Below are 21,922 nucleotides of genomic sequence, written 5' to 3'. Positions count from 1 at the left end.
AAGCTGCAGACTCCAGCCTGAACCTGTCACAGACTGAAAAGGGAGTGGAGCTGAAGTGTGTTGATTGTGCGCAATTATGCACGAGTTGACCAGAGTTTTATGATTATTGGTACCACGAGGTGAGCACATAGGTTGTGATCTCATGTGAATGAACGTCCTTTGTTATGAAATAGTCACCTTTTCGCACACAGCTCACTTTTATATGATAATAATATGAGGAGTAAAATAATCATCTTCACAGTTAATCCTGTAATCAAGACAGCTTCCTTAAGAAAAAAATCTTTACAAAAAAGTTCAATCCAGCATCGTCTGAATGTGCTCTGCAAGAGACTTTATCGTGGACATGGGAGTGTATTAAAAACTGTTAACAGCATCTCCATTTTCAATTTTTTAAGTAAACCGATGAAGGAAACACATTTTTCTATACGGAGAAATCAGCTGACAGCTCTTTCATAGAGAAGTATTTTATAGATTGACGGAAGAACAGTGAAATCTTAGAAACATTCTTGGTGTCATATCTAATTCAATGATTTAAATATTAATCTAAGAACATCAGTTTTTAAGAACAGAAAACATTTTTTCCTGAAAATGTTTTGTATATGATCTAATAGCTCTCCCAGACGGATTCCCCTCACTGCACCACACTCCCCACTGACATGAAACTTGCGTACACAAACTCAGACCTGGCGTGGGATTTGAGCGTACCTGATGCCCAGGTTCAGATTGATAAATGCCAATCTGTGCGTGGGAAGGAGCATACACCCATTTTTCAGGCGTACGCACGTTTGATAAATGAGGGCCACTGTGAATCTGTCTGTGTTTCAGTAAGTCTAAGTATGTGTCTAAGTATGTTTGAGAGTGTTTCAATTCGTCTGTGAGTTAGTCTGTGTTTTAGAAAGTCTCTCTGTGAGTGTGTCTGTAAGTGCATCAATTTGTGTGTGAGTCTGTGAATGTTTTCAGTTTTTCTTACTCGCTTTGGTTAATTTCTTGAATCATCTTCGCCATTTGTAAAACAGAAAGTGTATTTTTCAAAACAGTTTGTGAAAATATAAAATATCATAGCAAAACCATGGATTACCTGCAAAAGCCAGTCTCTTTACCAAAATTCTTAGTTTATCTCTAAAAAGTAAATATCTGTGTTAGTGAGCATGTCAGTGCTCACTGACATGTGTGCGGCATCAGTGTTTTTGGACCCCAACATTTTCACGTCCTGATAAAAGCATTCATTTGAAGAAATCAGCTAAGAGAGGAAACAGTTTTTCTCATTAGACACTGAGTGGAGATGTTGCTCACAGGAAGACCATTCAAAGCTAGATCCTCCTCCCCCGTTCCTCCGTTTCTTCTCATTCTTCCTCTCCTCCTCCTTACACAGATACCAATTTTTTTTTTCTTTGAGACACTCACACAACTGAGTCCAAGCTCTCACAGGTTTCTGGTTGGTTTCTGAATACTAAGGTTATTCCACATTAAAGTCTATCATCAGGCTCCATCATTTTCTCCCAGAGTGTTTTCAATTAGAGAGATCTTCAAGTCCCCTGTGGGGAGTTTGAGGACGCAGTCACACTAGCAAACCATACCGTGCTTAAGCACACTTCAGCCCTAAAGCACTTTTGAATGGCCAGCGTGACCGCAACCGTGCCGTGCTTGAGCATGATTCACTTCTCTGCTTTGGCACGCTTCAGAGAGGTGGGCTTCGGCACGGTTTACTTCATGCGCGAGCACAAGCACGCGGACAGAACGTGTGGTCCATGATATTAAGATCACCGTGAGTGTGCCTCACCACAGTCGTTTTAAACAAAGCGGTGGTGTTGTAGGGCTGTGTCAGGCCAAAACAACTTACCATAAGTCAAAAAGTCCCTAAAAGTTGTAGCAGAGTTAGAGTTTAGACCTGCTAAAGTCAGGTTCATATTGGAGTAGTGTGACTGTTGGCCGTACTCTCCAGCTGGGGAACGGTGCTGCAGGCGAGCACGGCATGGTTTGGATGGCCAGAGCAAATCCACACTTTGAAATGAGATTATCAGCACCAATATAGATAATTACCTTGGTCCCTTGGTTAATCGCTCTTCACTGGATTCCAGTTGCAGCTCCAGTCTTCTTCTGGCTTACAACCTTCTGACTCCTGCCTTCCTGGGGTCCTTCATCCAAGTCTACACTCCTTTTCGCCCACTACCCTCTACCCATGAAAGACACCTGGCACTCCCAGCCCAGGGCAGCTCTAAATCTGTAGCCAGACTCTTCTCCTCTGTTGTGCCCAAATGGTGGAATGAATTACCTGACGCTATTGTCTCTTACCTACTCTCTTACCTAACTGACTGAACCAACAGGAGTTGGTTGGGAGCCTTGTGTTGTTTGAGCCAGCCCCTAACATTTCCTTGTCTTGTCACCTAATTCGGGGAAATAGCAAATGTTTCATTAAACATTAGGTGTCGCGAATCACTCACTTACTGACTTTTTTCGGTTGCTAGGCGCTACCCAAGTAGCTGCCTGTTGCAGCAGCTCTCTCGTCTTTGTCCGTTTCTTGTAATTTTTTTCATCTCTTTTTCGTAATCTCTGTATTTGGAGTGGATCATTACTTTGTATGGTTCATTGTCGGTCACGGACACCAAACTTTTTGTGGCTTCAGTGATATTTTTTACTACTTTTCTCCTGTGTTTGTCTGGAGATCCTACATGTAACCATGGCTGCATTGTTTACATGCGAAATTAGCTGTTAGCAGCCTGTAGCATGTAAATGCTAACTAGTGTAGGGCTTGATGATTTCCCTCGAGCTGAGGAGAAGGAGGTGAGGACGACGTGCTGGTTCTCGGGTGTGAGCTGGGAGGTGACGACGTGGACCTGTCCTTCCATCCATCGTTGTTGGGAACGTGGGATCTCGCTCCGGGGGATGGATGAGCTAGCTGTGCTAATCCAGCAGCATCGTGCTGTTCACGGACGTGGCTGACGGAGCTGACACATCGGAGGAGCTTCGCCTGCTGTGAGCAGACAGGATCCAGGAGACAGAGACTGAACAGACTGCTGGGGAGGCTCAGTCCTGGACCCTGTGGAGGTGGAGGCTGGCTGGGCTGGAGAGTGGTGGACGAGTGGTGGACGGGATGTCGTCATCTAATTTCTTATGGACCTTTTTGCACTTTCTATACTCTTTCTTACTTTTGTTTTCTTAAATGCTGCGGTGACTCCTGAATTTCCCCTCGGGGATAAATAAAGTATTTTCTATTCTATTCTATTCTATTCTTGGAGGGGGGAGCTCCCATTCAGTACATTCAACTCACTGACTCAGTGAACTGAGAGCAAACTGAACTGATGCAGCCTTGCTTTCACTTTCAATGAACTGACTGAAGTAAACAGAACAGTCAGGAAAAATATATGTAATTGTTATTGCATTCAGTTTGCAAACCGTAGCTTTATTCCACTAAATTCTCGGCTCATTGGCCATCCTCAGTTCGCTACTAGATTGCTAGTAGAGCTCAACGTTGTACTGTGATTCAGCTTGTTAAATTCTGGTTTACAGATATAGCCGGGGCTAAGCACTGAAAGATTTGGTTAATGAATAATAATTTTGGACAAATCAATTAACTGAACTGATTCTAATGATTCAGTTCATCAAAAAGAACTGTTTTCCCCATCACTAAGTCAGAAGGTCTAAAATCAGTTCTTAGTGAATTTTCAGCACTAATTATTGAATGTTGTTGAAGGTTGATATATATTGTTGTAGCAATTAATAGTGGTTAGTTGGCTGGAATGTTCTACATTAAAAATAATAATAAACAAATAAATTCTTCTTCCACTTAATGGCAGCACCTGCAGCCAAATAATTTGTAGCACTTTGTTGCATTTACTAGGTTTTTTTCCTTCTGTCTAAATTCTTGCTTGCGTTGTACGTCGCTTTGGGCAAAAGTGTCTGCTAAATGAAACTGCAGATTTAGGAAACAGTTCAGCCCCCTCTACAGTGTGCGCTGACAGAGAAATGAGCTGTTCAGACTAAAGTCTTTTTTTTTAAATCTCAGGCTGTAAACGTATTTTATTTCTGCGGTGAAAACAGCTTTCTTTGGCTTGGTGTGTGTCTGGTTTTTGGTTCTACAGAAATCTTCCTTGTGTGATTGCCTGATAAATGCAGCAAGTCAGGTGAATGTCACCTAATCCTAACCCTGACTTAATAAACCAAAATAAAGACAAAATGACAGAAGAATTTATCAATATTCTATACAGCTTATACAGCTTAAGCTTATATCCTAAAATCACCAGACCCAGTCGCATTACCTCCCATAGTGCCTGTGTGATAATATCTTCACTAATCAAATAGACAATGACACAGTGATGGACTGTTAGTTTGTGATATCAGTGACCATTTGCCTGTTTTTACAATTTACAGCAATAGCCACATAAACAACCAACAGGGCAACAAACTACAGTATAGAAGGGTTAAGACAGAGGAGTCTATGGTTAAATTAAGTAATGATTTGCTAGCACAAGACTGGGAACGAATATATAAAGAAAAAGACAGCAACAAAGCATACGACAAATTTTTGAAAATGTTTTGTGTACTTTATAATAAAAATTGTCCAATAAAACAATACAGAAAAAAAACAAAATCATAAAGATAATCAGTGGATCACAGAGGGAATTCAAAACGCTTGTAAAAAGAAAAACACATTATATGGAGAATTTTTAAAACATCGAACAACAGAAGCTGAAAACACATATAAAAAATATTAAAATAAGTTAACTAACATAATGAGAATACGTAAAAGGGAATATTATCATGAAATATTAGAAAATAACAAAAACAATATTAAAAGTATTTGGGATTTTTTGAACAGTATAATAAGAAATGGCTCTAGACAGACTAATTACCCTGAATATTTTATCGATAATGATTTAAAGATTGATAATATAATATTCATATTATATTTGCTTGTTGCTTTGATTCTACCAAGGATCTTGTCCTATAAAACAGTCATTATGGCTGTCTCCAGTTTGTCCAACTTTGAAACAAGTGCAGCAGCCTCACGTTTGGTTTGGGTGTTTTCATTATTGTCTTTAGCTACTTGGGCTAATGTATCTCTGATTGCCCTGTAATTGTCTTTCAGAGCTTTTGTGGAATCTGCCCTACAACTCCACCTGGTGGAGCACAGGGACTTTAAAGTGTGGTTTATGTTATAGTCACTGTTGTGGAAAACTCTGTGTCAGCGATGGGTTGATGCGCTGCTAAATGAATACAGAGACTGTAACAGCTCAAAAAAAGAGTCCACCTCCTCACAGCAATTATCAATGCTGTTGACACCAACAAGGTTCAATGACTGCGCAGCACATGGCGTGTAATGAATCAGTGGATTCTCCTTTTTTAAGTGTGCCTGGAGCCCATTGTATTTACCCGACATATTGCTCACATTATCCTAGCTTTGGCCACGACAGTTTGACAAATCCAATCCCAAATCTCGCACCATTTTAATCACACATTCTGCTAGACTTACACCTGTGTGGCTATCAGGGCTTGAAGCAGGAAAAAATCCTGTGCCTGAAAGTGTGTGTGTGTGTGTGTGTGTGTGTGTGTGTGTGTGTGTGGGGTGGGGGGGGTGGGGGGGTGTTTACTGCGTTTAGTTTTGTTTTTATTAATAATAATAATAATAATAATAATAATAATAATAATAATAATAAAAACAACATTAAACACAGTAACACTAATTTTTTGTTCACACAAACGGTCAGTCAGCGATACAGCATAAGTACCTGTGGCCATCGCTTCTGGTAGGGTCCACAATTTTGTTGTTGGATAATTATGTTTGATATGATCAAGGCGGATGATGAAATGCTAAAGTTTACCTGAAATAGATTTTAAACCTTTTTAAATATAAATGACCCCTGTGCACACTCAAATAAAGACTACCTAAATCAGGTATTCAGCTCTGAAACGGTTGTGCTCCTTAAATATGAAAATATGCAGACTATTGAAACAAAGTAATTAAAGGAGGAGCATAATATTGCATTCAATGAAAGTTGTGAAGGTTGAAGATTAATTGAAAAAATAAAAACTAAACTGAAAAAGCTTTCTAGAAACACTGTCTACTTTAATATTTATTTACAACAGTAATTTTTCACTAATAAACTAGTACCATACTTTCTGGACTACAAGTCACTTCGTAGTACTATCATACATTTTTTGAGGTCGTATCAGTCAAAAAAATGCGTCATGAAGACGCAAATAACGTAGGCCTACATAAGTCACACTGGACCATAAGTTTCATTTATTTAGAATGATTTGGTTTGTTTACACTATTTCCAGAGTGAACTTTTTACATATAACTTTTAAAATGTTTGTTTATTAGGAGGTTTAAATACTGTTCCTACGGCTTCTCATATCTATGATCAGTTTCACTTCTCTACGTGTCCTCCTGTCTTCTCCTCCTCCCCTGCTCAAGGTGAGTGTCACTGGCGAGAACGGTGCACTGTGAGCTTAAATGAGCTCCGTCTGATAAATGTCCTCACTTTTAACAAGTTACGGAATATTTGGCGCTAGATTGTGACTTAAATCCCAGAATCCGTTTACCATAGAGAGCAAACAAGACGCGAGTGAAGTTTTAAAACACGTTATCAGGCGCTAAACACCGGGAGCTGTCACAGTGTCCGAGACGAAGGCTGAAGACCAGCGCGTCTGGGGCGCCTGTCAGTAGAAGACTTTGCGAAGGGATCAATGAGCAAACACTGTGTGCAGGCAGTGCTCGTGGGAGTTGTGGTGTCGTAGTCTCATACTGCAATGGGTTTAGTATTTCAGATGCCGTTTCAGAAAACTACAATTAAATAATTCAACCCGCCGAAGTCGCTAGTAGGAGTGACGGTTTTACTGAAATTCGCATGGATGAAAAATACATCCATGCGCGCCCGATTGCGTGATGACAGACTCGCTGGCGGCGCAGTTTTCGAGCGGGTATCCCGATTACGTGGTAAACTTGTTCTCTGAAGCCAAGCTTCTTTGTTGTCCAAAAACATCTCTCAATATCACTGCTTCATTATAAGGGGTTGCTACTCCGCTTCTGCTCTCCGCCTCCGTCATTAATTACTCTCTTCACGAAGCACATTTATCTGACAAATTAGACGGACAGTGCCATATTGGACGATCGTTCTGCCAGTCACACTCATCATAGACCAATACGCATCAAGCCACGGTATGACGTAGCGGATTTGGGCCGCTGCTGCTTGTTTGTGAAAGAGAGGCGGGAGCTGCTCTCTGCAGCTCCCGCCTCTCTTTCCTGACTGGTTCAGAAATCAACGGAGGGCAGCCAGACCGACCTGCAGGATTTCACAATCTGGCAGGTTTGTCTACGCCGGATTTCCGGCACTATGCCGGAGGTCTTCAAGCCCTGGGCTATGCATGGGCTCAAACCCCATAAACCTTTCCACAACGCTGCCATCTGCACTCACAAAGAGGAAAACAAACGTAAGTTGATCAACATGTGCTAAGTCTGGTGTCGAGTCAATGATCACAGAGAAATATTTAGCCTGTCTGATTTCTTCAGCTATAGTAAGCTTAGTTTTCTCACCCATTAATGAAATCAACTTTTCACACACAATTGAGGACAAGTAGGAGGGCTTACCTCGACCCTTGTTGCCATGTTTCTCAATGTGCCCCTTTAAAAAAGGATCAAACTCTGCGATCAGTTTGAGAAGCCCCAGATAGTTCCCGTTGCACGCAGAGCCGAGCAGTTTGTTATCGCCTCTGAATGGCAGTTCTCTGGCACCCAAAAACTTAATGACGGCCACTACATGCCGAAGAACTTCTTTCCAGTAGTGTTGTTCTGCCTCACACTGTCGGGCAAGAGAGGCGTCCACTCGTCCAATATGTCTTCAACTGTGTAATAGAGCAAGCATGTTCTGTCTGTGCTCTGCACTCTTTTCGTGATCACAAATCTTCTCTGGATGTTTCCAGTCACAGAATCCGCTAATAAAAGCATGTCTTTGCGATGACAGGAGTTTGCAGGCATAACAGTACACTGAACCAGTTGATGGCGAGTAAAGCAGCCATTCCCTCGACACAAACTGGTTGTTCTGGAGATGGTAATGAAATAACTCGTTGGTAAGAGAGCGGGTTCGACATCCTATCCCTGACTCTCTTACCGATGCAGGATATTTGGCAGCCCTGTTCTGGAAGGCTGCGGGCCCAAGGTGAATCGCCTCTTCTAGGGACTGCTCCGTTATGGCTCCCCAGAGTGCAGGATCTTGGGAGAGTGGCGTGGCAGTGTTGAAGCCCCTGCTCACAGTTTCGGGGCGAGGGTGACTCATCGCTCTCCTCCACGATGTTCTCAGTTGAACGTGATGCAGGCGCCGGGTCGGCGTTGGGGGATGCTGCTGAGCAGTTTTCTTCGTCCGGGTTGCTAACGTTAGCAGCGCAAATATTAGCCGCTGCGTTGGCCTATGAAGAAATGGTATTGCTGTTTGCATCCTCGGCAGAGCAGGTAGGAACCAAAGGGAAAAATTGTTCTATTCCCGGTTTAAACTTCAAATTTTCTGCTTTTTTAAAATCTTTGTCCTTCTTTATTTTTGGTTTGCTTGGCAGTCCTCCAGGCCTCTCCACTTTGATATTTTCTATTTGAATTTTCGCTGACTAAATCACGTTGATTCGCATCACCCTTGACCCGCCCTATGTCTGCCTGACCAATGAGGAGGCTCTGTCCCTCAACTGGGACTTGCGCTTACTGAAGCCGCAGCTGCACCGGCTGACAGGCTGAATGCATAGTGACATTAGAATATATTTTTATGCTTGTACCCAGATTGCCTTGGGCCCTCTAAGGCCCCGTTTACACGGAGACTCCCGCAACGATTCTTCCTTTGCGTTTTCAAAAGCCACCCGCGTTTACATGAGGACGGCATGAAAACGATCCGCGTTCATACGACTCCAGGAGGAGAAGTCTCCTCTTCTGCTCTTTCTTTTTCTGCCGTTTTGTTGTGTGAGACAGTCGGCAATCCAACCATAACGCGCATTACCGCCAACTACTGGCTCAACTGGAAATGTGGCTGAGCGCGGAGCCTTCACCTAAAACTGCGAGTGCGCATGCAGTGACGTCAGCGTTTCACCCTGAGACGCTCCGCTCTGTGTTTACACGAAGCTGGATGGAGGAGCGGATTCAGATCTTTCCACTCTGGGGAGCGTTTTCAAAAGTTTGCGTTTTCACTGAAAACGCAACGTGGTCTCGTCTAAACGGAAGACCAAAACGCAACGAAATGTTTGCGGAATCGACCGTTTTCGGCGTCGTGTAAACGGGGCCTAAGGATCAAGGGCCCCATTAGGGCAACTGCCCAGTTGCCTGAGTGAAAGTGCATGTGCCTGGTTTCACTGACTATTCGTCTGAGAGGCATCAGTGTATGATGTGATGTATCATACACTATCATGATGACATGTAAAGTGTTTAATTTAAGGTCTTTGACTTCAAACATTCAATGTGGATGTATACTTTACAGAATCCGGATCCGGATCCAGCTCAAACTATCATAGGGGTAAGAGAACAGCTGTATGATGCTAAGAGAGTGTTTTCCAGTTTAGTTTCAGTTTAGTTTCAGTTTAATTCCTGTGTTATTCAAGACTTCTGTCTGTTGACCTTCTTCCCAGAGAGAGACTCAGATCTGGATTGGCTGGAGTTGGAACAATTTATCTGCTCTCTGCTCCCTGATTGGTCAGATTTGAGCATGCCCCGCCCCTTGGGTGGTGCACTGAGTCTACTGTAGGTTGGAGCTAGTGCTACGAGCAACCAGTGTTGATCCAGAGGGTCCCTTCACAGAGGGGCTGTGACTTTCAGACCAGCAGCCACCCAGTGAGGAGCTGTCGTTCAGAGACAGGTCCCTTTTCAGTATTTTACCACCGCATTTTGACCTCTACTGGTCCTAGATTAACAAGAATTACTCCTTTTTTTTTCATTTTTGATTTTTTTTTTAACCTCACAAGAACTCAACAATGGGATCCAAGTCATCTAAAGGGGAGGTATCCACAGAAGCTGTTGCTGCCAATGCTTCAGCTCTGAAAACCAATGGACAGGTGAGAGAGCCCTATGCTGACAGCATCAAGCCACAGGTTGTAATGAAACAGAAACAGAGCAGAAATGATGAGAACACTCCTCAGAGCGTTGTATGAGTCCACATTAAGTCACTTATTTCAAATGAGAGGAAGTAGTGGGCTGGTCTGGTGGGGGCATCAGTCTAATGTTGAACACCTAAAATGAATCCAGGTGTGATCTGAAAGGGAAGGAAGAAGCCAGGCGTGTGTGTTGATGTCTGAGACCTTACCCAAATTCTGTTGAAGGATGAGGAAGGAGGGTGATGGTGCCAGGCTAAAGGGGGAGGGGGACAGGCTGAGTGCATGTAGGCAGTTTACCTCTCCCCCTCCCTCCCTCCCTCCCTCCCTCCCTCAGACAAAGGCTGGCTGTGTCTCTTTTTCCTTCATTCAGTTAATAAATCAACATTTGACTGGATTGCTGTCCAGCTGGCTCTCTCTCTCTCTCTCTTTCTCTCTCTCTCTCTCTCACACACACGCACACACACACACACACACACACACATTCAGATCAGACTGATCAGCGTTTGCTAATCAGTCTGATCTGAATGAGTAACAGCTCTGATGAAGAGGAACACACAGAGTCATCCTTCAACAGTCACTGTGTGACATTTGAATACTGGGGTTATTTATCAGAACAGATGATGGAATGAAACTCATGCTGGCATCTTCATCAGTAACCAGCCTCGTCTCTGTCTCTGAGGTGTTACTGCCGCCTATTGCCGGCTGTGTAAACTACAAGGCGTCACCTCAGAGCCAGGGGACAGTGCTTTATTCATGAGCTTGAGGATGATGGCTTTAAATACGTCATCCACAGCTTGACTTGGCTCACTGTTTTATATGCATGTATAGTCAGATTTAATCTTTTGCAGGTGTGCAGAGGGAAGATTGAGGATCACTTGACCCATTTTCTCTTTTTCCTCTCTGTAGGAGAATGGACACATGAAAACCAACAGGGATGTCTTCACAAAGCCTAATGGGGACGCCGCCGCAACTAATGGCTCTGCTGAAGCAGCTGGGCAACCTGAGGCTGGTGCAGGAGGGGACGCCATCCAGCCAGCACCACCTGCAGATACAGAGGCAGCTGGAGCCAAGGGGGAGACCACAGCCAAGAAGAAGAAGAAGTTCTCTCTGAAGAAGACTTTCAAAGTCAAAATGAACCTGAAAAAGAGCAAGAAGAGCGAGGCAATAAAAGAAGAAGCTGCAGGTGCAGCCTCACCCTGCGAGGGGAAACCTACAGAGCCCAGAGCCACCACCGAGGAGGATGAGAAGAAGAAGGAATCAAAGGAGGAAATGGAGGTTGTGCCCACAGCAAAGACTCCAGAGTCTGCAGAGCAGAAACCCCTTAAAGAGGAGGTCTCCAAAGAGGAAGCTGCTCCAGCTGCTGAGGCTCTGAAGCCCACAGAGGAGCCCAGCTCCACCCCCTCTGAAAAGAAAGAGTGATCCACCTTCATCTCACAGACAACTGAAAGAACTGTTCCAAGAAGACAAATGAAGAGTGTGTAAGAGTGTGTTTATACATATGTACAATGATATATGTAAATAAATACACATGTATGCTGGAGACCTCTGATGTGCAACTTGCTGTCGCCATAAGACTACATTCACTGGTTCACCTCCCTGAACAGGACCTGGACTGAGTTTTCGACTGTGGGTTGGCGCCTTGGTAGGAAATGGGACATAAGGGTTAGGGAGCAGACCAGAATCAAATCACCATAACACCCCCAGAGACACCAGACACTGGATTAGCTGACCAGCTCTACTTTAAAGACTTCTCAGAGAAAAAAGAGACACACCGACTTTTTACCTTCCTATATTCCAAACCAGGTTGAAAAGGTCTTTTGTGGTGTATCCAGAGGCGTCTTGAGGAAAGCGTATATTTCTTTGTTGAAAGGAATTCTGATTCTAAAGAAAACACCTGAGCTTGCTTTGTTCACCATTTGCTCTGAAACAGACCTCCCTGTCTTTCTGTCGAGTGTTGATCTGCTTTGCCTATGAATCTTGGAATCAGTACTGTTCCTTCTTTAATGTATTGACAGGTGTTTCTGCTTTAATAGTAAATTTAGTAACAGTGAATAAATGTTGGTGACCTGCAGCTTGGTCTTGATGCTTATTCAGACAGGTTCAGGTGATTTTTTTGACCTGGTGAGGACAGGTTATCTGCTGAAATCCTGAACTAAATTCCAATACTTTTTTTAAGACTTAAAAAAACCCCTTTCAAATAAAAATTTAAGGCCCCATTGCGACTTTAAGCTGTTAGCAACCCATCTTCAATAGTTGTAGTTTGCATTTTAACAGAAATGAGGTGAGCTGAGATGTAATGAAGCTTGAAAGACTAAATGAAACTAAAAGCAGTTAAAGTCACAATCTCTTGAGTCCCAAATAACACCAGAACAAGTCACTAGACTTGTCAGTAGTCACGATTTTGAAAAAAAGAAAAAAAAAGAAAAACGTCACTAGAGGGGGCTGATTACTCGCCAAGTATGGTCAAGGAAGCTAGGTTGGCAGCACTGCTCCTGCTCAGGGTGTCTGATGAAATGGACACGCCAGTCCGGGTGCTCACCTGCAAACATTCTTTTGAGAAAACCTGGCTGAGTATGGCCATTAACTTAACTGTTTGGTCACTCAAGGAAAAGCTCATAAATGTTTAAATAAAACTTGAGAAACTTGAGAATACCCAGGCAACTTTAAATGACTTTCCTTTTCTTCGAAAAAAAACACCCCTCTTGATGTCCATCTTTCTGTGTCTGATCCTACTCAGCCAATATGCCTGTATGATGCTGCTGTGTGGTAGGAAACCAGGAAAATGCAGAGTGGGGTCTATTGATATTTGTATTCCCCTACTGATAAAATGGAACAGATTTTAATGTAAAGTGGCTTTGGCAGCAGTAAATCACGGAGTGGATTTCTATTGATCAATATCAATAAAAAATTGAACGGATTTGACAGTGAAGCAGTGGAAAGAATGCCGGAGCAGATATAGAAGGAAAGGATTGTTGAGCAGAATGGTCACAGCAATTATACATCATGGATCATACGTCATGTCCTGGTTGTGGTCGTGTACTTGTGATCATGCATAAAGTGTACCTACACAGCAACTACTGGTCAAGAAATATGAGGTCGTGGACCCCAAACTGGTTATGTCTTCAATTATATTTTTACGATTTTGGCTCCTGTGTTTGTCTGGAGATCCTACTTGAACCATAGCTGCATTGCTTAAATATGAGATCAGCTGTCGGAGTAGCCATCTTCACGTAATCCCATCTATCTTGATATGTCAGTCAATTAAACCAATCCATCCGAACTAAGGTAACGCCTTAGCCAATTACAGGTAGTGGTGGGCGGGTCACTGAGTCATAGTGATTACCGAGGTTAGATATGCATGATTGGTAGTCTCAATTACATACACTCAACAAAACAAATGCAACACTTTTGTTTCTGCTCCCATTTTTCACAAGATGGACTCAAAGATCTAAAATTCATTCCAGGTACACAATATTACCATTTCTCTCAAAAAATTGTTCACAAATCTGTCTAAATGTTTGATAGTGAGCACTTCTGCTTTGCTGAGATAATATATATATAATATATATATATATATATATATATATATATATATATATATATATATATATATATATATATATGTATATATATGTATATATATATATATATATATATACATAAGGGCTGGGCAACGATTAAAACTTTTAATTGTAATTAATCGCATAATTTCCCTGATTAATCATAATTAATCGCATTGTGAAAGTGCCATAACATCTGTCATGCAAACACTAAATCAGTACTTGTTATACAGTAATAGTTAAATCACATATTAAGTGCAAATCAAATTTACAAAATGTAAATACAAAATTAAAGCTTATTGCCACTGTCAGGGCATTAAAGTGATCTGCCGGGATGGAACAAGTTGGGTCCTATCACAAGGTTTAGGGCAGAAATTACCCCTACAGCAGAGTTTTTGTGCAGCAGAAGCCCAGAGCCCATCAAACACCCCCTCCCTGCTCCTCTGCCGGTTTCCTCTGCACTCAGACAGGGCATATTTTACTTGATCAAAAACACAAATAAATGGACTTCCACCGAAAAAATCTGATATCGGTCTGCATTCACGCTTTATTTAGAGAACTTTCAGCGCGTTACTTTCACACAAAAACACCGCTAAATAAGGCTCTAGTTCTCATCGTGTCTCTTCGTCCTGGCAGACTACCTGCGTTTGTTTATATCTGGCACGCCGTGCGCGCAGACTGATACACTAAGCGGCGAGCGCCTTTAAAGGGCAGCTCCGTTTTTTTGACACCTTGACCTTATTTATAGGTGTGTGCATGCTCATATACTCACTCAGACAAACATCGTGCAGCTCGGAGTCCTTCAGAAGTTATTTAGATCCAGCTGATTTTAGTTGCACTTAGCGGGGCCCACGGCAAGGGAGCTTCAGCGCGGAACATAATCTCTGCAAAATCGCTCATTTCGGCTATATTTTTACATCCATCGCCAGTGTTATCACAAACACGCTCCTCTTCTGTTGCCATTGGCGAACACTGTCCACAAACGCACCACCAGTTCACATTGAGTCGTGGACGTGCTCCTGTTTGTTGTTCTCGAGCCAGCTCTTCGTCTCTCTCCCTCTGCATCCTTCTTTCATGGAGCTCCTCGTCCGTGTACTCAGGCTCAAACTGGTAAAGGACAACCGTCAAACTCGAAGTCGTAGTTTGAAGACGGTAGACGAGCTGACTTTATGATAACACTGGCAATGGATGAAAAAATATAGCCGAAATGCCCCTCTTCTCTATGCTTGTTTTGGTTACTCATCGTGTTTTTCCGCTAATTTCATCTGGTCAGCGACGGACATTTACAAAATAAAAGCATGTGAGCAACATGCACTAATGTGCGATAAAATATTTAAGGGCGTTAATAGATTGTTGGGTTAGCGCAAAATTAACGCGTTAACTTGCCCAGCACTAATATATATATATATATATATATATATATATATATATATATATATATATATATATATATATATATATGTTTGCTTTATTGGGGGTCTGGGGACTCAGAACCAGTCAGTATCTGGTGTGACCACCATTTGCCTCATGCAGTGCATCACATCTTCTTCACAGAGAGTTTATCAGATTGTCAATTGTGGCCTGTGGAATGTTGGTCCACTCCTCTTCAATGGCTGTGCGAAGTTGCTGGATATAAGTGGGAACTGGTTCACGCTGTCATATACGCCGGTCAAGCACATCCCAAACATGCTCAATGGGTGACATGTCCGGTGAGTATGCTGGCTATGCAAGAACTGGGACATTTTCAGCTTCCAAGAATTGTGCACAGATCCTGGCAACATGGGGCCGTGCATCATCTTGCTGAAACATGAGGTGATGTTCATGGATGTATGGAACAACAATGGGCCTCAGGATCTCATCACGGTATCTCTGTGCATTCAAAACGCCATCAATAAAATGCACCTGTGTTCTTTGTCCATAACAGATGCCTGCCCATACCATAACCCCACCACCACCATGGGCTACTCAATCCACAACATTGACATCAGCAAAGCGCTCACCAACACAACGCCACACACGCTTTCTGCCATCTGCCCTGAACAATGTGAACCGGCATTCATCCGTGATGAGAAGGCCTCTCCAACGTGCCAGACGCCATGGAATGTGAGCATTTGCCCACTCAAGTCTGTTACGTCGACGATCTGGAGTCAGGTTAAGACCCCGATGAGGACGACGAGCATGCAGTTGAGCTTCCCTGAGACGGTTTCTGACAGTTTGTGCAGAAATTCTTTGGTTATGCAAAACAATTGTTTCAGCAGCTGTCTGAGTGGCTGGTCTCTGATGATCTTGGAGGTGAACCTGGCCTGGGGCTGGCCTGTCAAGGCAGGCCAATAAGGAGGCAGGCCACCGGGAAGAGTCCAACCTCTCCCAATTGCCAGTCCCGGCCTGGCACAAGATAAGATAATAATAACTTTATTTATATAGCACCTTTTAAAAACACAAGTTTACAAAGTGCTTTAACAGAAACACAAACAACAACAAGCACAGAAACACAAAAACAAAACACACAGTTCCAGAGGCACTTGAGCAGAAAGACATCATGCATGAGGGCAACAGGAAGCATAGTCAGGGACCCAGACAATACAAGAAGCATACAACATAAAATGAGACCATGAGGACTGGGATAAAAGCTAAAAACATAAACTCAGTGAGAGAAAGGAGGAAAAGGCAATGGAAAGGGCAATAAAAGACAGTTACAAACAAAATCAGAACATCAAATATAAATATATAAATTGCAAAATAAATATGAACAGAATAATGAAAGAATAATGATAATAAAGCAGAGATTTGAGCAAACAATAAAACAATTTAAGGCCTATAGGGTATAAGTGAAAGATTAAAAGTGAAACAAGCGTGAATCAAAGTTTGGTAAAATCAGGATTAGAATAAGGTAATTACAGTTATAAAATAGAATAAATAAATAAGTACATATAACTAAGGAGGGTGGACTTAAAAAGGTAAGAACAATAAGATAGAGAAAAACTAAATAAACAAATAGATAAATCAAAAATAAAAAAATAAGAGGGCAAAAAATGAAAGAATGAAAGACGAAAGACGGCATCACATAAAAGTCAGCTTATAAAAGTGAGTTTTTAAAAGTGATGTAAAAGAAGCAACAGACTCTGCATGCCTTATCTCCTCTGGCAGGTTGTTCCAAAGTCGAGGAGCTCAGACAGAGAAAGCTCTGTCACCTTTAGTTAGAGCCTCGACTTTGGAACGACCAGGAGTCCTTCCCCAGAGGATCTGAGGCTGCGAGCTGGCTCATATTTAATTAAAAGCTCAGAAATGTAAGTAGGAGCACGTCCTGTGAGAGCTTTAAAAGTGATCAATAAAATCTTAAAATCAATTCTAAAACTGACAGGAAGCCAGTGGAGGGAGGCTCAAACTGGTGTGATGTGATGCTGTCTATGGGGTGAGTATTTGTTTGATTTTTGAAATGGAGCGCAGATGGAAGAAACAAGACTGGGTGATTTTATTGATGTGGGTGGAGAAGGTGAGTTCGGAGTCAAAGATGACTCCTCGATTTCTGGCTGAAGGTTTAATGTTTAATGAGAGTGGACCGAGAGAGGACTGTATCAGGGGGGAATTTGGTATGTTACAGAGAATTATTTCAGATTTTGAGTTGTTTAGTTGAAGGAAATTATCTGCCATCCAACAATTGATGTCACTGAGACAGTTCATGACAGCAGCTAGGCCCTGTGGGTCCTCAGGTCTCAGGGGAAGGTATATCTGTGTGTCGTCCGCATAGCAGTGAAAGGAGACTTGGTGGCGCTGAATTAATTGGCCAAGGGGCAGCATATAAATAGAAAATAAAATTGGACCTAAAACTGAACCTTGGGGTACACCACAGGCAACGGCAGCAGTGGAGGAGCTGTGATTGCCCATGGTGACCGCACAGGTTCGATCTAAAAGATAAGACTGAAACCAGCTAAGTGCAGTGTCCCTGATACCCACCCAGTTTCTAAGACAATTGGTTAAAATGGCGTGATCAACTGTATCAAAAGCTGCACTGAGATCTAAAAGGATTAAAATTGAGCCCTCCCCTCTGTCTGCCGCTAAAAGAAGATCATTGGTCACTCTGAGGAGGGCTGTCTCAGTGCTGTGACCTGCTCTAAAACCAGACTGAAATTTCTCAAAGAGGTTGGGTTCAGACATAAAATGTGAAAGCTGTGTAGAAACCACCTTCTCTAAAAGTTTGGATAAAAAGGGGAGTTTTGAAATCTGTTTAAAATTGTTAAGATCAGTGGGATCAAGGTTTGGTTTCTTCAAAAGGGGTTGGACCACAGCGTGTTTGAAAGCAGAGGGAAATACTCCCTCTGACAAAGAACTATTAATGATAGATAAAATGCTGGGTCCAACCGTATGAAAAACCTCTTTGAGAAATCTGGTGGGGATAGAATCAAGACTGCACGTAGCTGGCTTCATATGGGCTAAAATATCTGATAAAAAGGATAAGGACACCGGCTCAAAATTGCTGAAATAATGAAGAATTTTCCTGCTTAATGCTAACCAGAGATCAGGAGGAGAGATCTGTTGCCGAATGTCCATTACCCTGTTCGTAAAATGAGTTAAAAACTTCTCACACGTGTCCTGAGAAGCATCAGTAAAATGGGAGGGGGAGGGGTTAGTGAGGGAATCTAAAACCTTAAATAAAACTCTGGGGTTAGAATGATTGACTAAAATCAAATTAGAATAAAATGCTGCCCTTTCATCTTTAACAGCCTTCTGGTAGCTTTTCATGGAATCTCTCCAGATGTTGTGAAAAACCACCAGCCCAGTCTTTTTCCATTTACGCTCTTTTTTTCTACATAATCTCTTTAAAACATGTGTGAACTCTGTAAGCCAGGGCTGGGGCTCTTTATTAGAGCTTTTTGCCTTTAGAGGAGCTACAGAGTCCAGGATGGTTCCACAAGTGCTGTTAAAAAGAGAGACAAGCCTCCTGTGCCAAAAACAGGATTAAGATCTGGGTTGAAGGCTGTTGAAGATGCAGAAATAAAAAGCTCCAAAAACTTTCTAGCAGATGTTGAATTAAAAACCCTTCCAAAAACTGAAGTATGATTAGTAAAAGAGGGCTGGGATAAAACCACAGAGAATAAAACCAGTTTGTGGTCTGACACACAGATATCCTTTGTTAAAAACTCACCAGGACTAAGTCCAGAAGATAAAACCAAATCTAGGCAATGTCCCTTTACATGGGTTGGTTCCTGTATTGCCTGGGTTAGATTAAAAGAGTCCAGAGTTTCAATAAAGTCAGCGGTCATTGGATGAGAGGGACAACAAACGTGTACATTAAAATCCCCTACAATAAGAATTTTATCAAATTTACACAAAAAAGGGATAAAAACTCTGAAAACTCTTCAATAAAAACAGTGTTTCGGTCACAGGAATTAAAGAACTACTGATGGAACCAAACTTAGGGAGCAGTGAAAAGAGGGATTGGCAGGTGAGTGGGCGGGGATTATTGGTGTGCTTTGTGATGACCAGGTGATACTGAGCGGAGGGGAGGGGGTGACCTGTTTGTGGGAAGATGAGCTGCTCAGAGCAGACTGTCAAACAGGTGAGGAGTGGATCTTGTACTGGAAATTGTGCGAAAGCATTTGGCTACCCCGCCTGTTGGGATGGATCCCATCATGTCTAAAAAGGGATGCTCGGTCCCAGAAGAGATTAAAATTGTCAATAAAATAGAAGTTGTGGGGGGGCAGGTGAGTTGAAGCCAGGTGTGGAGGCTGAGTAGCCTGCTGAAACGTTCTGCTCCACGGCCGAGTGTGGGGATCGGGCCAGAGATAAAACTGTCCTGTGAACGTTAAAAAGCGAGTCAAAATCACTCTTTGTGACTTCAGACTGCTTTTTGGAGGTGTCATTAGAGCTGACGTGAACCACGATCTTCGAGACAGAGGAGGGGTAGAGGGGAGTAAATGGAGGAGTTTGTCCAGAATGAAGGGAACGGTGGCACCAGGACAACAGTGAGTGATGGCGTTAAAAAACCTGATGTACCTGGTTATGGAGTCTCCGATGATTAACGTGGTGGGGGGGAGAAGAGGACGAGGAGAAGAGCGTAATGAAGAGCGCGTGGTGATGCCTTCAGAGATCCGGTGTTTCACATGTGTGAAGGATGACGCCGACGTACCAGGTGGAGTGAGCGCAGCCTGGCTCGAGGTGGCCATCCGCAGAGCCCACGCAGCAGGAGAGGGAGCCGCCTGCACTGGTGCTGATTCTGACGGGGATGGAGGAGCCCGTGCAGGGGCAGGATCAGCGGTGCTGACTTGAGCCCCATCTTTCAGGGCCGAGAAGCGGTTGGAAAGGGAGAGGCGAGGTGGTGAAGGCGCTCCCCCCACTGCGATGGTCCTCTGTCTGCGCTGCACAACCTCAGACCAGGCTGGGTGCCCCTGCACCTGTGGCTTCGGTGTAGAGCAGTGGGCAGGGTGCGATGGGAGTCCCCCTTCCATGACAGCATCAGGGTCCTCCGGCGGCCTCAGACCCTGACTGACCCCGTCTGTTGGGAAGAGGTGGCGTAACAGCCTGCCGGCTCCGGGCAGTGCCGCAGCGCAGGGGAGGGGATTGATCGTCTGACTGCCGGGCCCTCGGCTGGCTCGTTGGCGGAGGAGTGCAGGGAGACTACCCAGGGTAGCGTGGCAGTGGAGGCCGAGACCAGCTGTGGTGCCAGAGCTGAGGGCGACAGGCCGGAGATTCTGGAGGCCTGCATTAGTGAAATGTGTTTCGCCTGAGCCGAGGCTATGGATATAAAGCCCTTCAGCAGCTTGTTCTTTTCCCAGATATCCTTTTGCAGACAGCAAAGTTTTTCTTCCAGCCATGAGTTTTCTCTTTTGCACCCCACACACACTGCCATTTAGAGATTTTACGAGCTTTTTGACCCACTCTTCCGGGTCTTGTTGGCACCAAGGCGACGAGCCGCAGTCATTTTGTACTAAAATCAGCCTGAAATGGTTGTTCTTGTGGCTGAGAAGTGAGGCCCAGTTTAAAATGTGTCAAATACAGCTAAAAAGTTAAAACAGGGTTAAAAAAAAGCCATAAAAACTCATTAAAAGTCTAGTTTTCCAAGAGAACATCTGGCGGACGGAACGGACGCTGACGCATGCGCAAATCCTGAAGATAAGATAAGAAATGCAGCAACTTGTTTTCAGGGGGGTCCTCATGCCTATATGATTGCAAAGATGGTTTTTGTAAAAGTAATCAATGACTTGCATGTAAAGAGTTATTAATCTGACATTTACATTAAGATCTGTAATAATGAAAAGGTAGAGATGACTGATGTTGAATAATACAATGGCATCAAAGATAAAATTTATGGTAAGTGGTGTCTTTTCTGCTGTTAATTAGGGAAATCTCTGTCCATAATGTAGCAGTGAGAAAGGTGCTCAGTGATAATATTATGAAGTCCAAAAGTTCCAGAATGTTTATGTAATTTTGAAGGTCAATAATATGCATTCAAATCATTTTGGCTTTAATATTTTAATTTATTACATGACATTATTGTGTGTATTACAAATTTTTCTCCAGAAACAAGTGGTGTAAAACTTAAAAAATACAATTTCTCTGCTATTTTTAATACTTATGGATGATTAATCTTTATTTTTTCAGTTGCTTAGGCTATTTAAAAATTCTGAAAGGTTTTTTTTTTTTAATTAAAATTTGGTGCAAATCCTTGCTACAAGGTCATTCTTGGTCCAGTACAGAATATGAAGAGTATGTAAAGTTTAAGAATATTTCAAGATCACAAAGCTAATTTCTAAACTTTGTTGACTTCTCACTTTCAGTATCTTTGTGAAAATCAATCACTCTAGATTGTCTTGGGCATCCTCTTAGAACAGAATTATCATGTATGTATGATGCACAATCTTTTAGGCACTCAATACCCTGGATCCTGGACAAGCCACATTCTTGGAAGTCACCAAGGTGAAGCCTTAACTTGACCTGACCAAGACACCTGCTGTGTCTTGGTTGTGCCTCAGGACACAAATGAAAGACTCTTCTCCACCAGATGAGACAAAATTGACAATAAAGCAGGTGATTAAGATTAGGCAAAAGTTCAGAAGTTTATTATTGAATTCAAAAAGCCACAAAGCTCCTTTTAATACGATTTAATAGCCTGTATTGTCGTGGCATAGTCAACTTGGACCTTTTAAAATAAACTGAGATGTTTCCGTATGTGGCTCACATCACACTTGAGATGATTTAGTTCAATGAAATGAGCATTTTTTTGATTGTTCTTCATGACTGTGTGTTTTAGTGTTCTTCTCAAAGACAAAAAGGTATGGTTACCGTGATATGTTTTGACGTAACTC

At 42.7% G+C, this 21,922-nt stretch overlaps 1 protein-coding gene across 2 annotated transcripts; it reads left to right on the top strand.

Moving 5' to 3' along the window:
- The first annotated feature begins 7,263 nt into the window (after positions 1 to 7,263).
- marcksl1b (MARCKS-like 1b) lies at positions 7,264 to 12,069 on the top strand. Of its 2 annotated transcripts, none has more exons than XM_074687371.1 (2): positions 7,264 to 7,431; positions 10,966 to 12,069. In XM_074687371.1, the coding sequence occupies exons 1-2, from the start codon at positions 7,366 to 7,368 to the stop codon at positions 11,476 to 11,478; spliced, it is 579 nt and encodes a 192-aa protein (XP_074543472.1). In that variant the 5' UTR covers positions 7,264 to 7,365; the 3' UTR covers positions 11,479 to 12,069. The 2 variants fall into 2 exon arrangements, with proteins under 2 accessions (XP_074543472.1, XP_074543471.1); XM_074687370.1 differs by lacking the exon at positions 7,264 to 7,431 and adding an exon at positions 9,758 to 10,020.
- Positions 12,070 to 21,922: the final 9,853 nt, after the last annotated feature.

The sequence above is a fragment of the Halichoeres trimaculatus genome, unplaced genomic scaffold (genome assembly GCF_033239565.1).
Source record: "Halichoeres trimaculatus isolate MK-OKI-2021-1 unplaced genomic scaffold, fHalTri1.1 fHalTri1_scaffold_14, whole genome shotgun sequence".
Classification (NCBI taxonomy): domain Eukaryota; kingdom Metazoa; phylum Chordata; class Actinopteri; order Labriformes; family Labridae; genus Halichoeres; species Halichoeres trimaculatus.
Note: the sequence above shows the minus strand (reverse complement) of the source record. Positions and strands in the feature narration are given on the sequence as shown.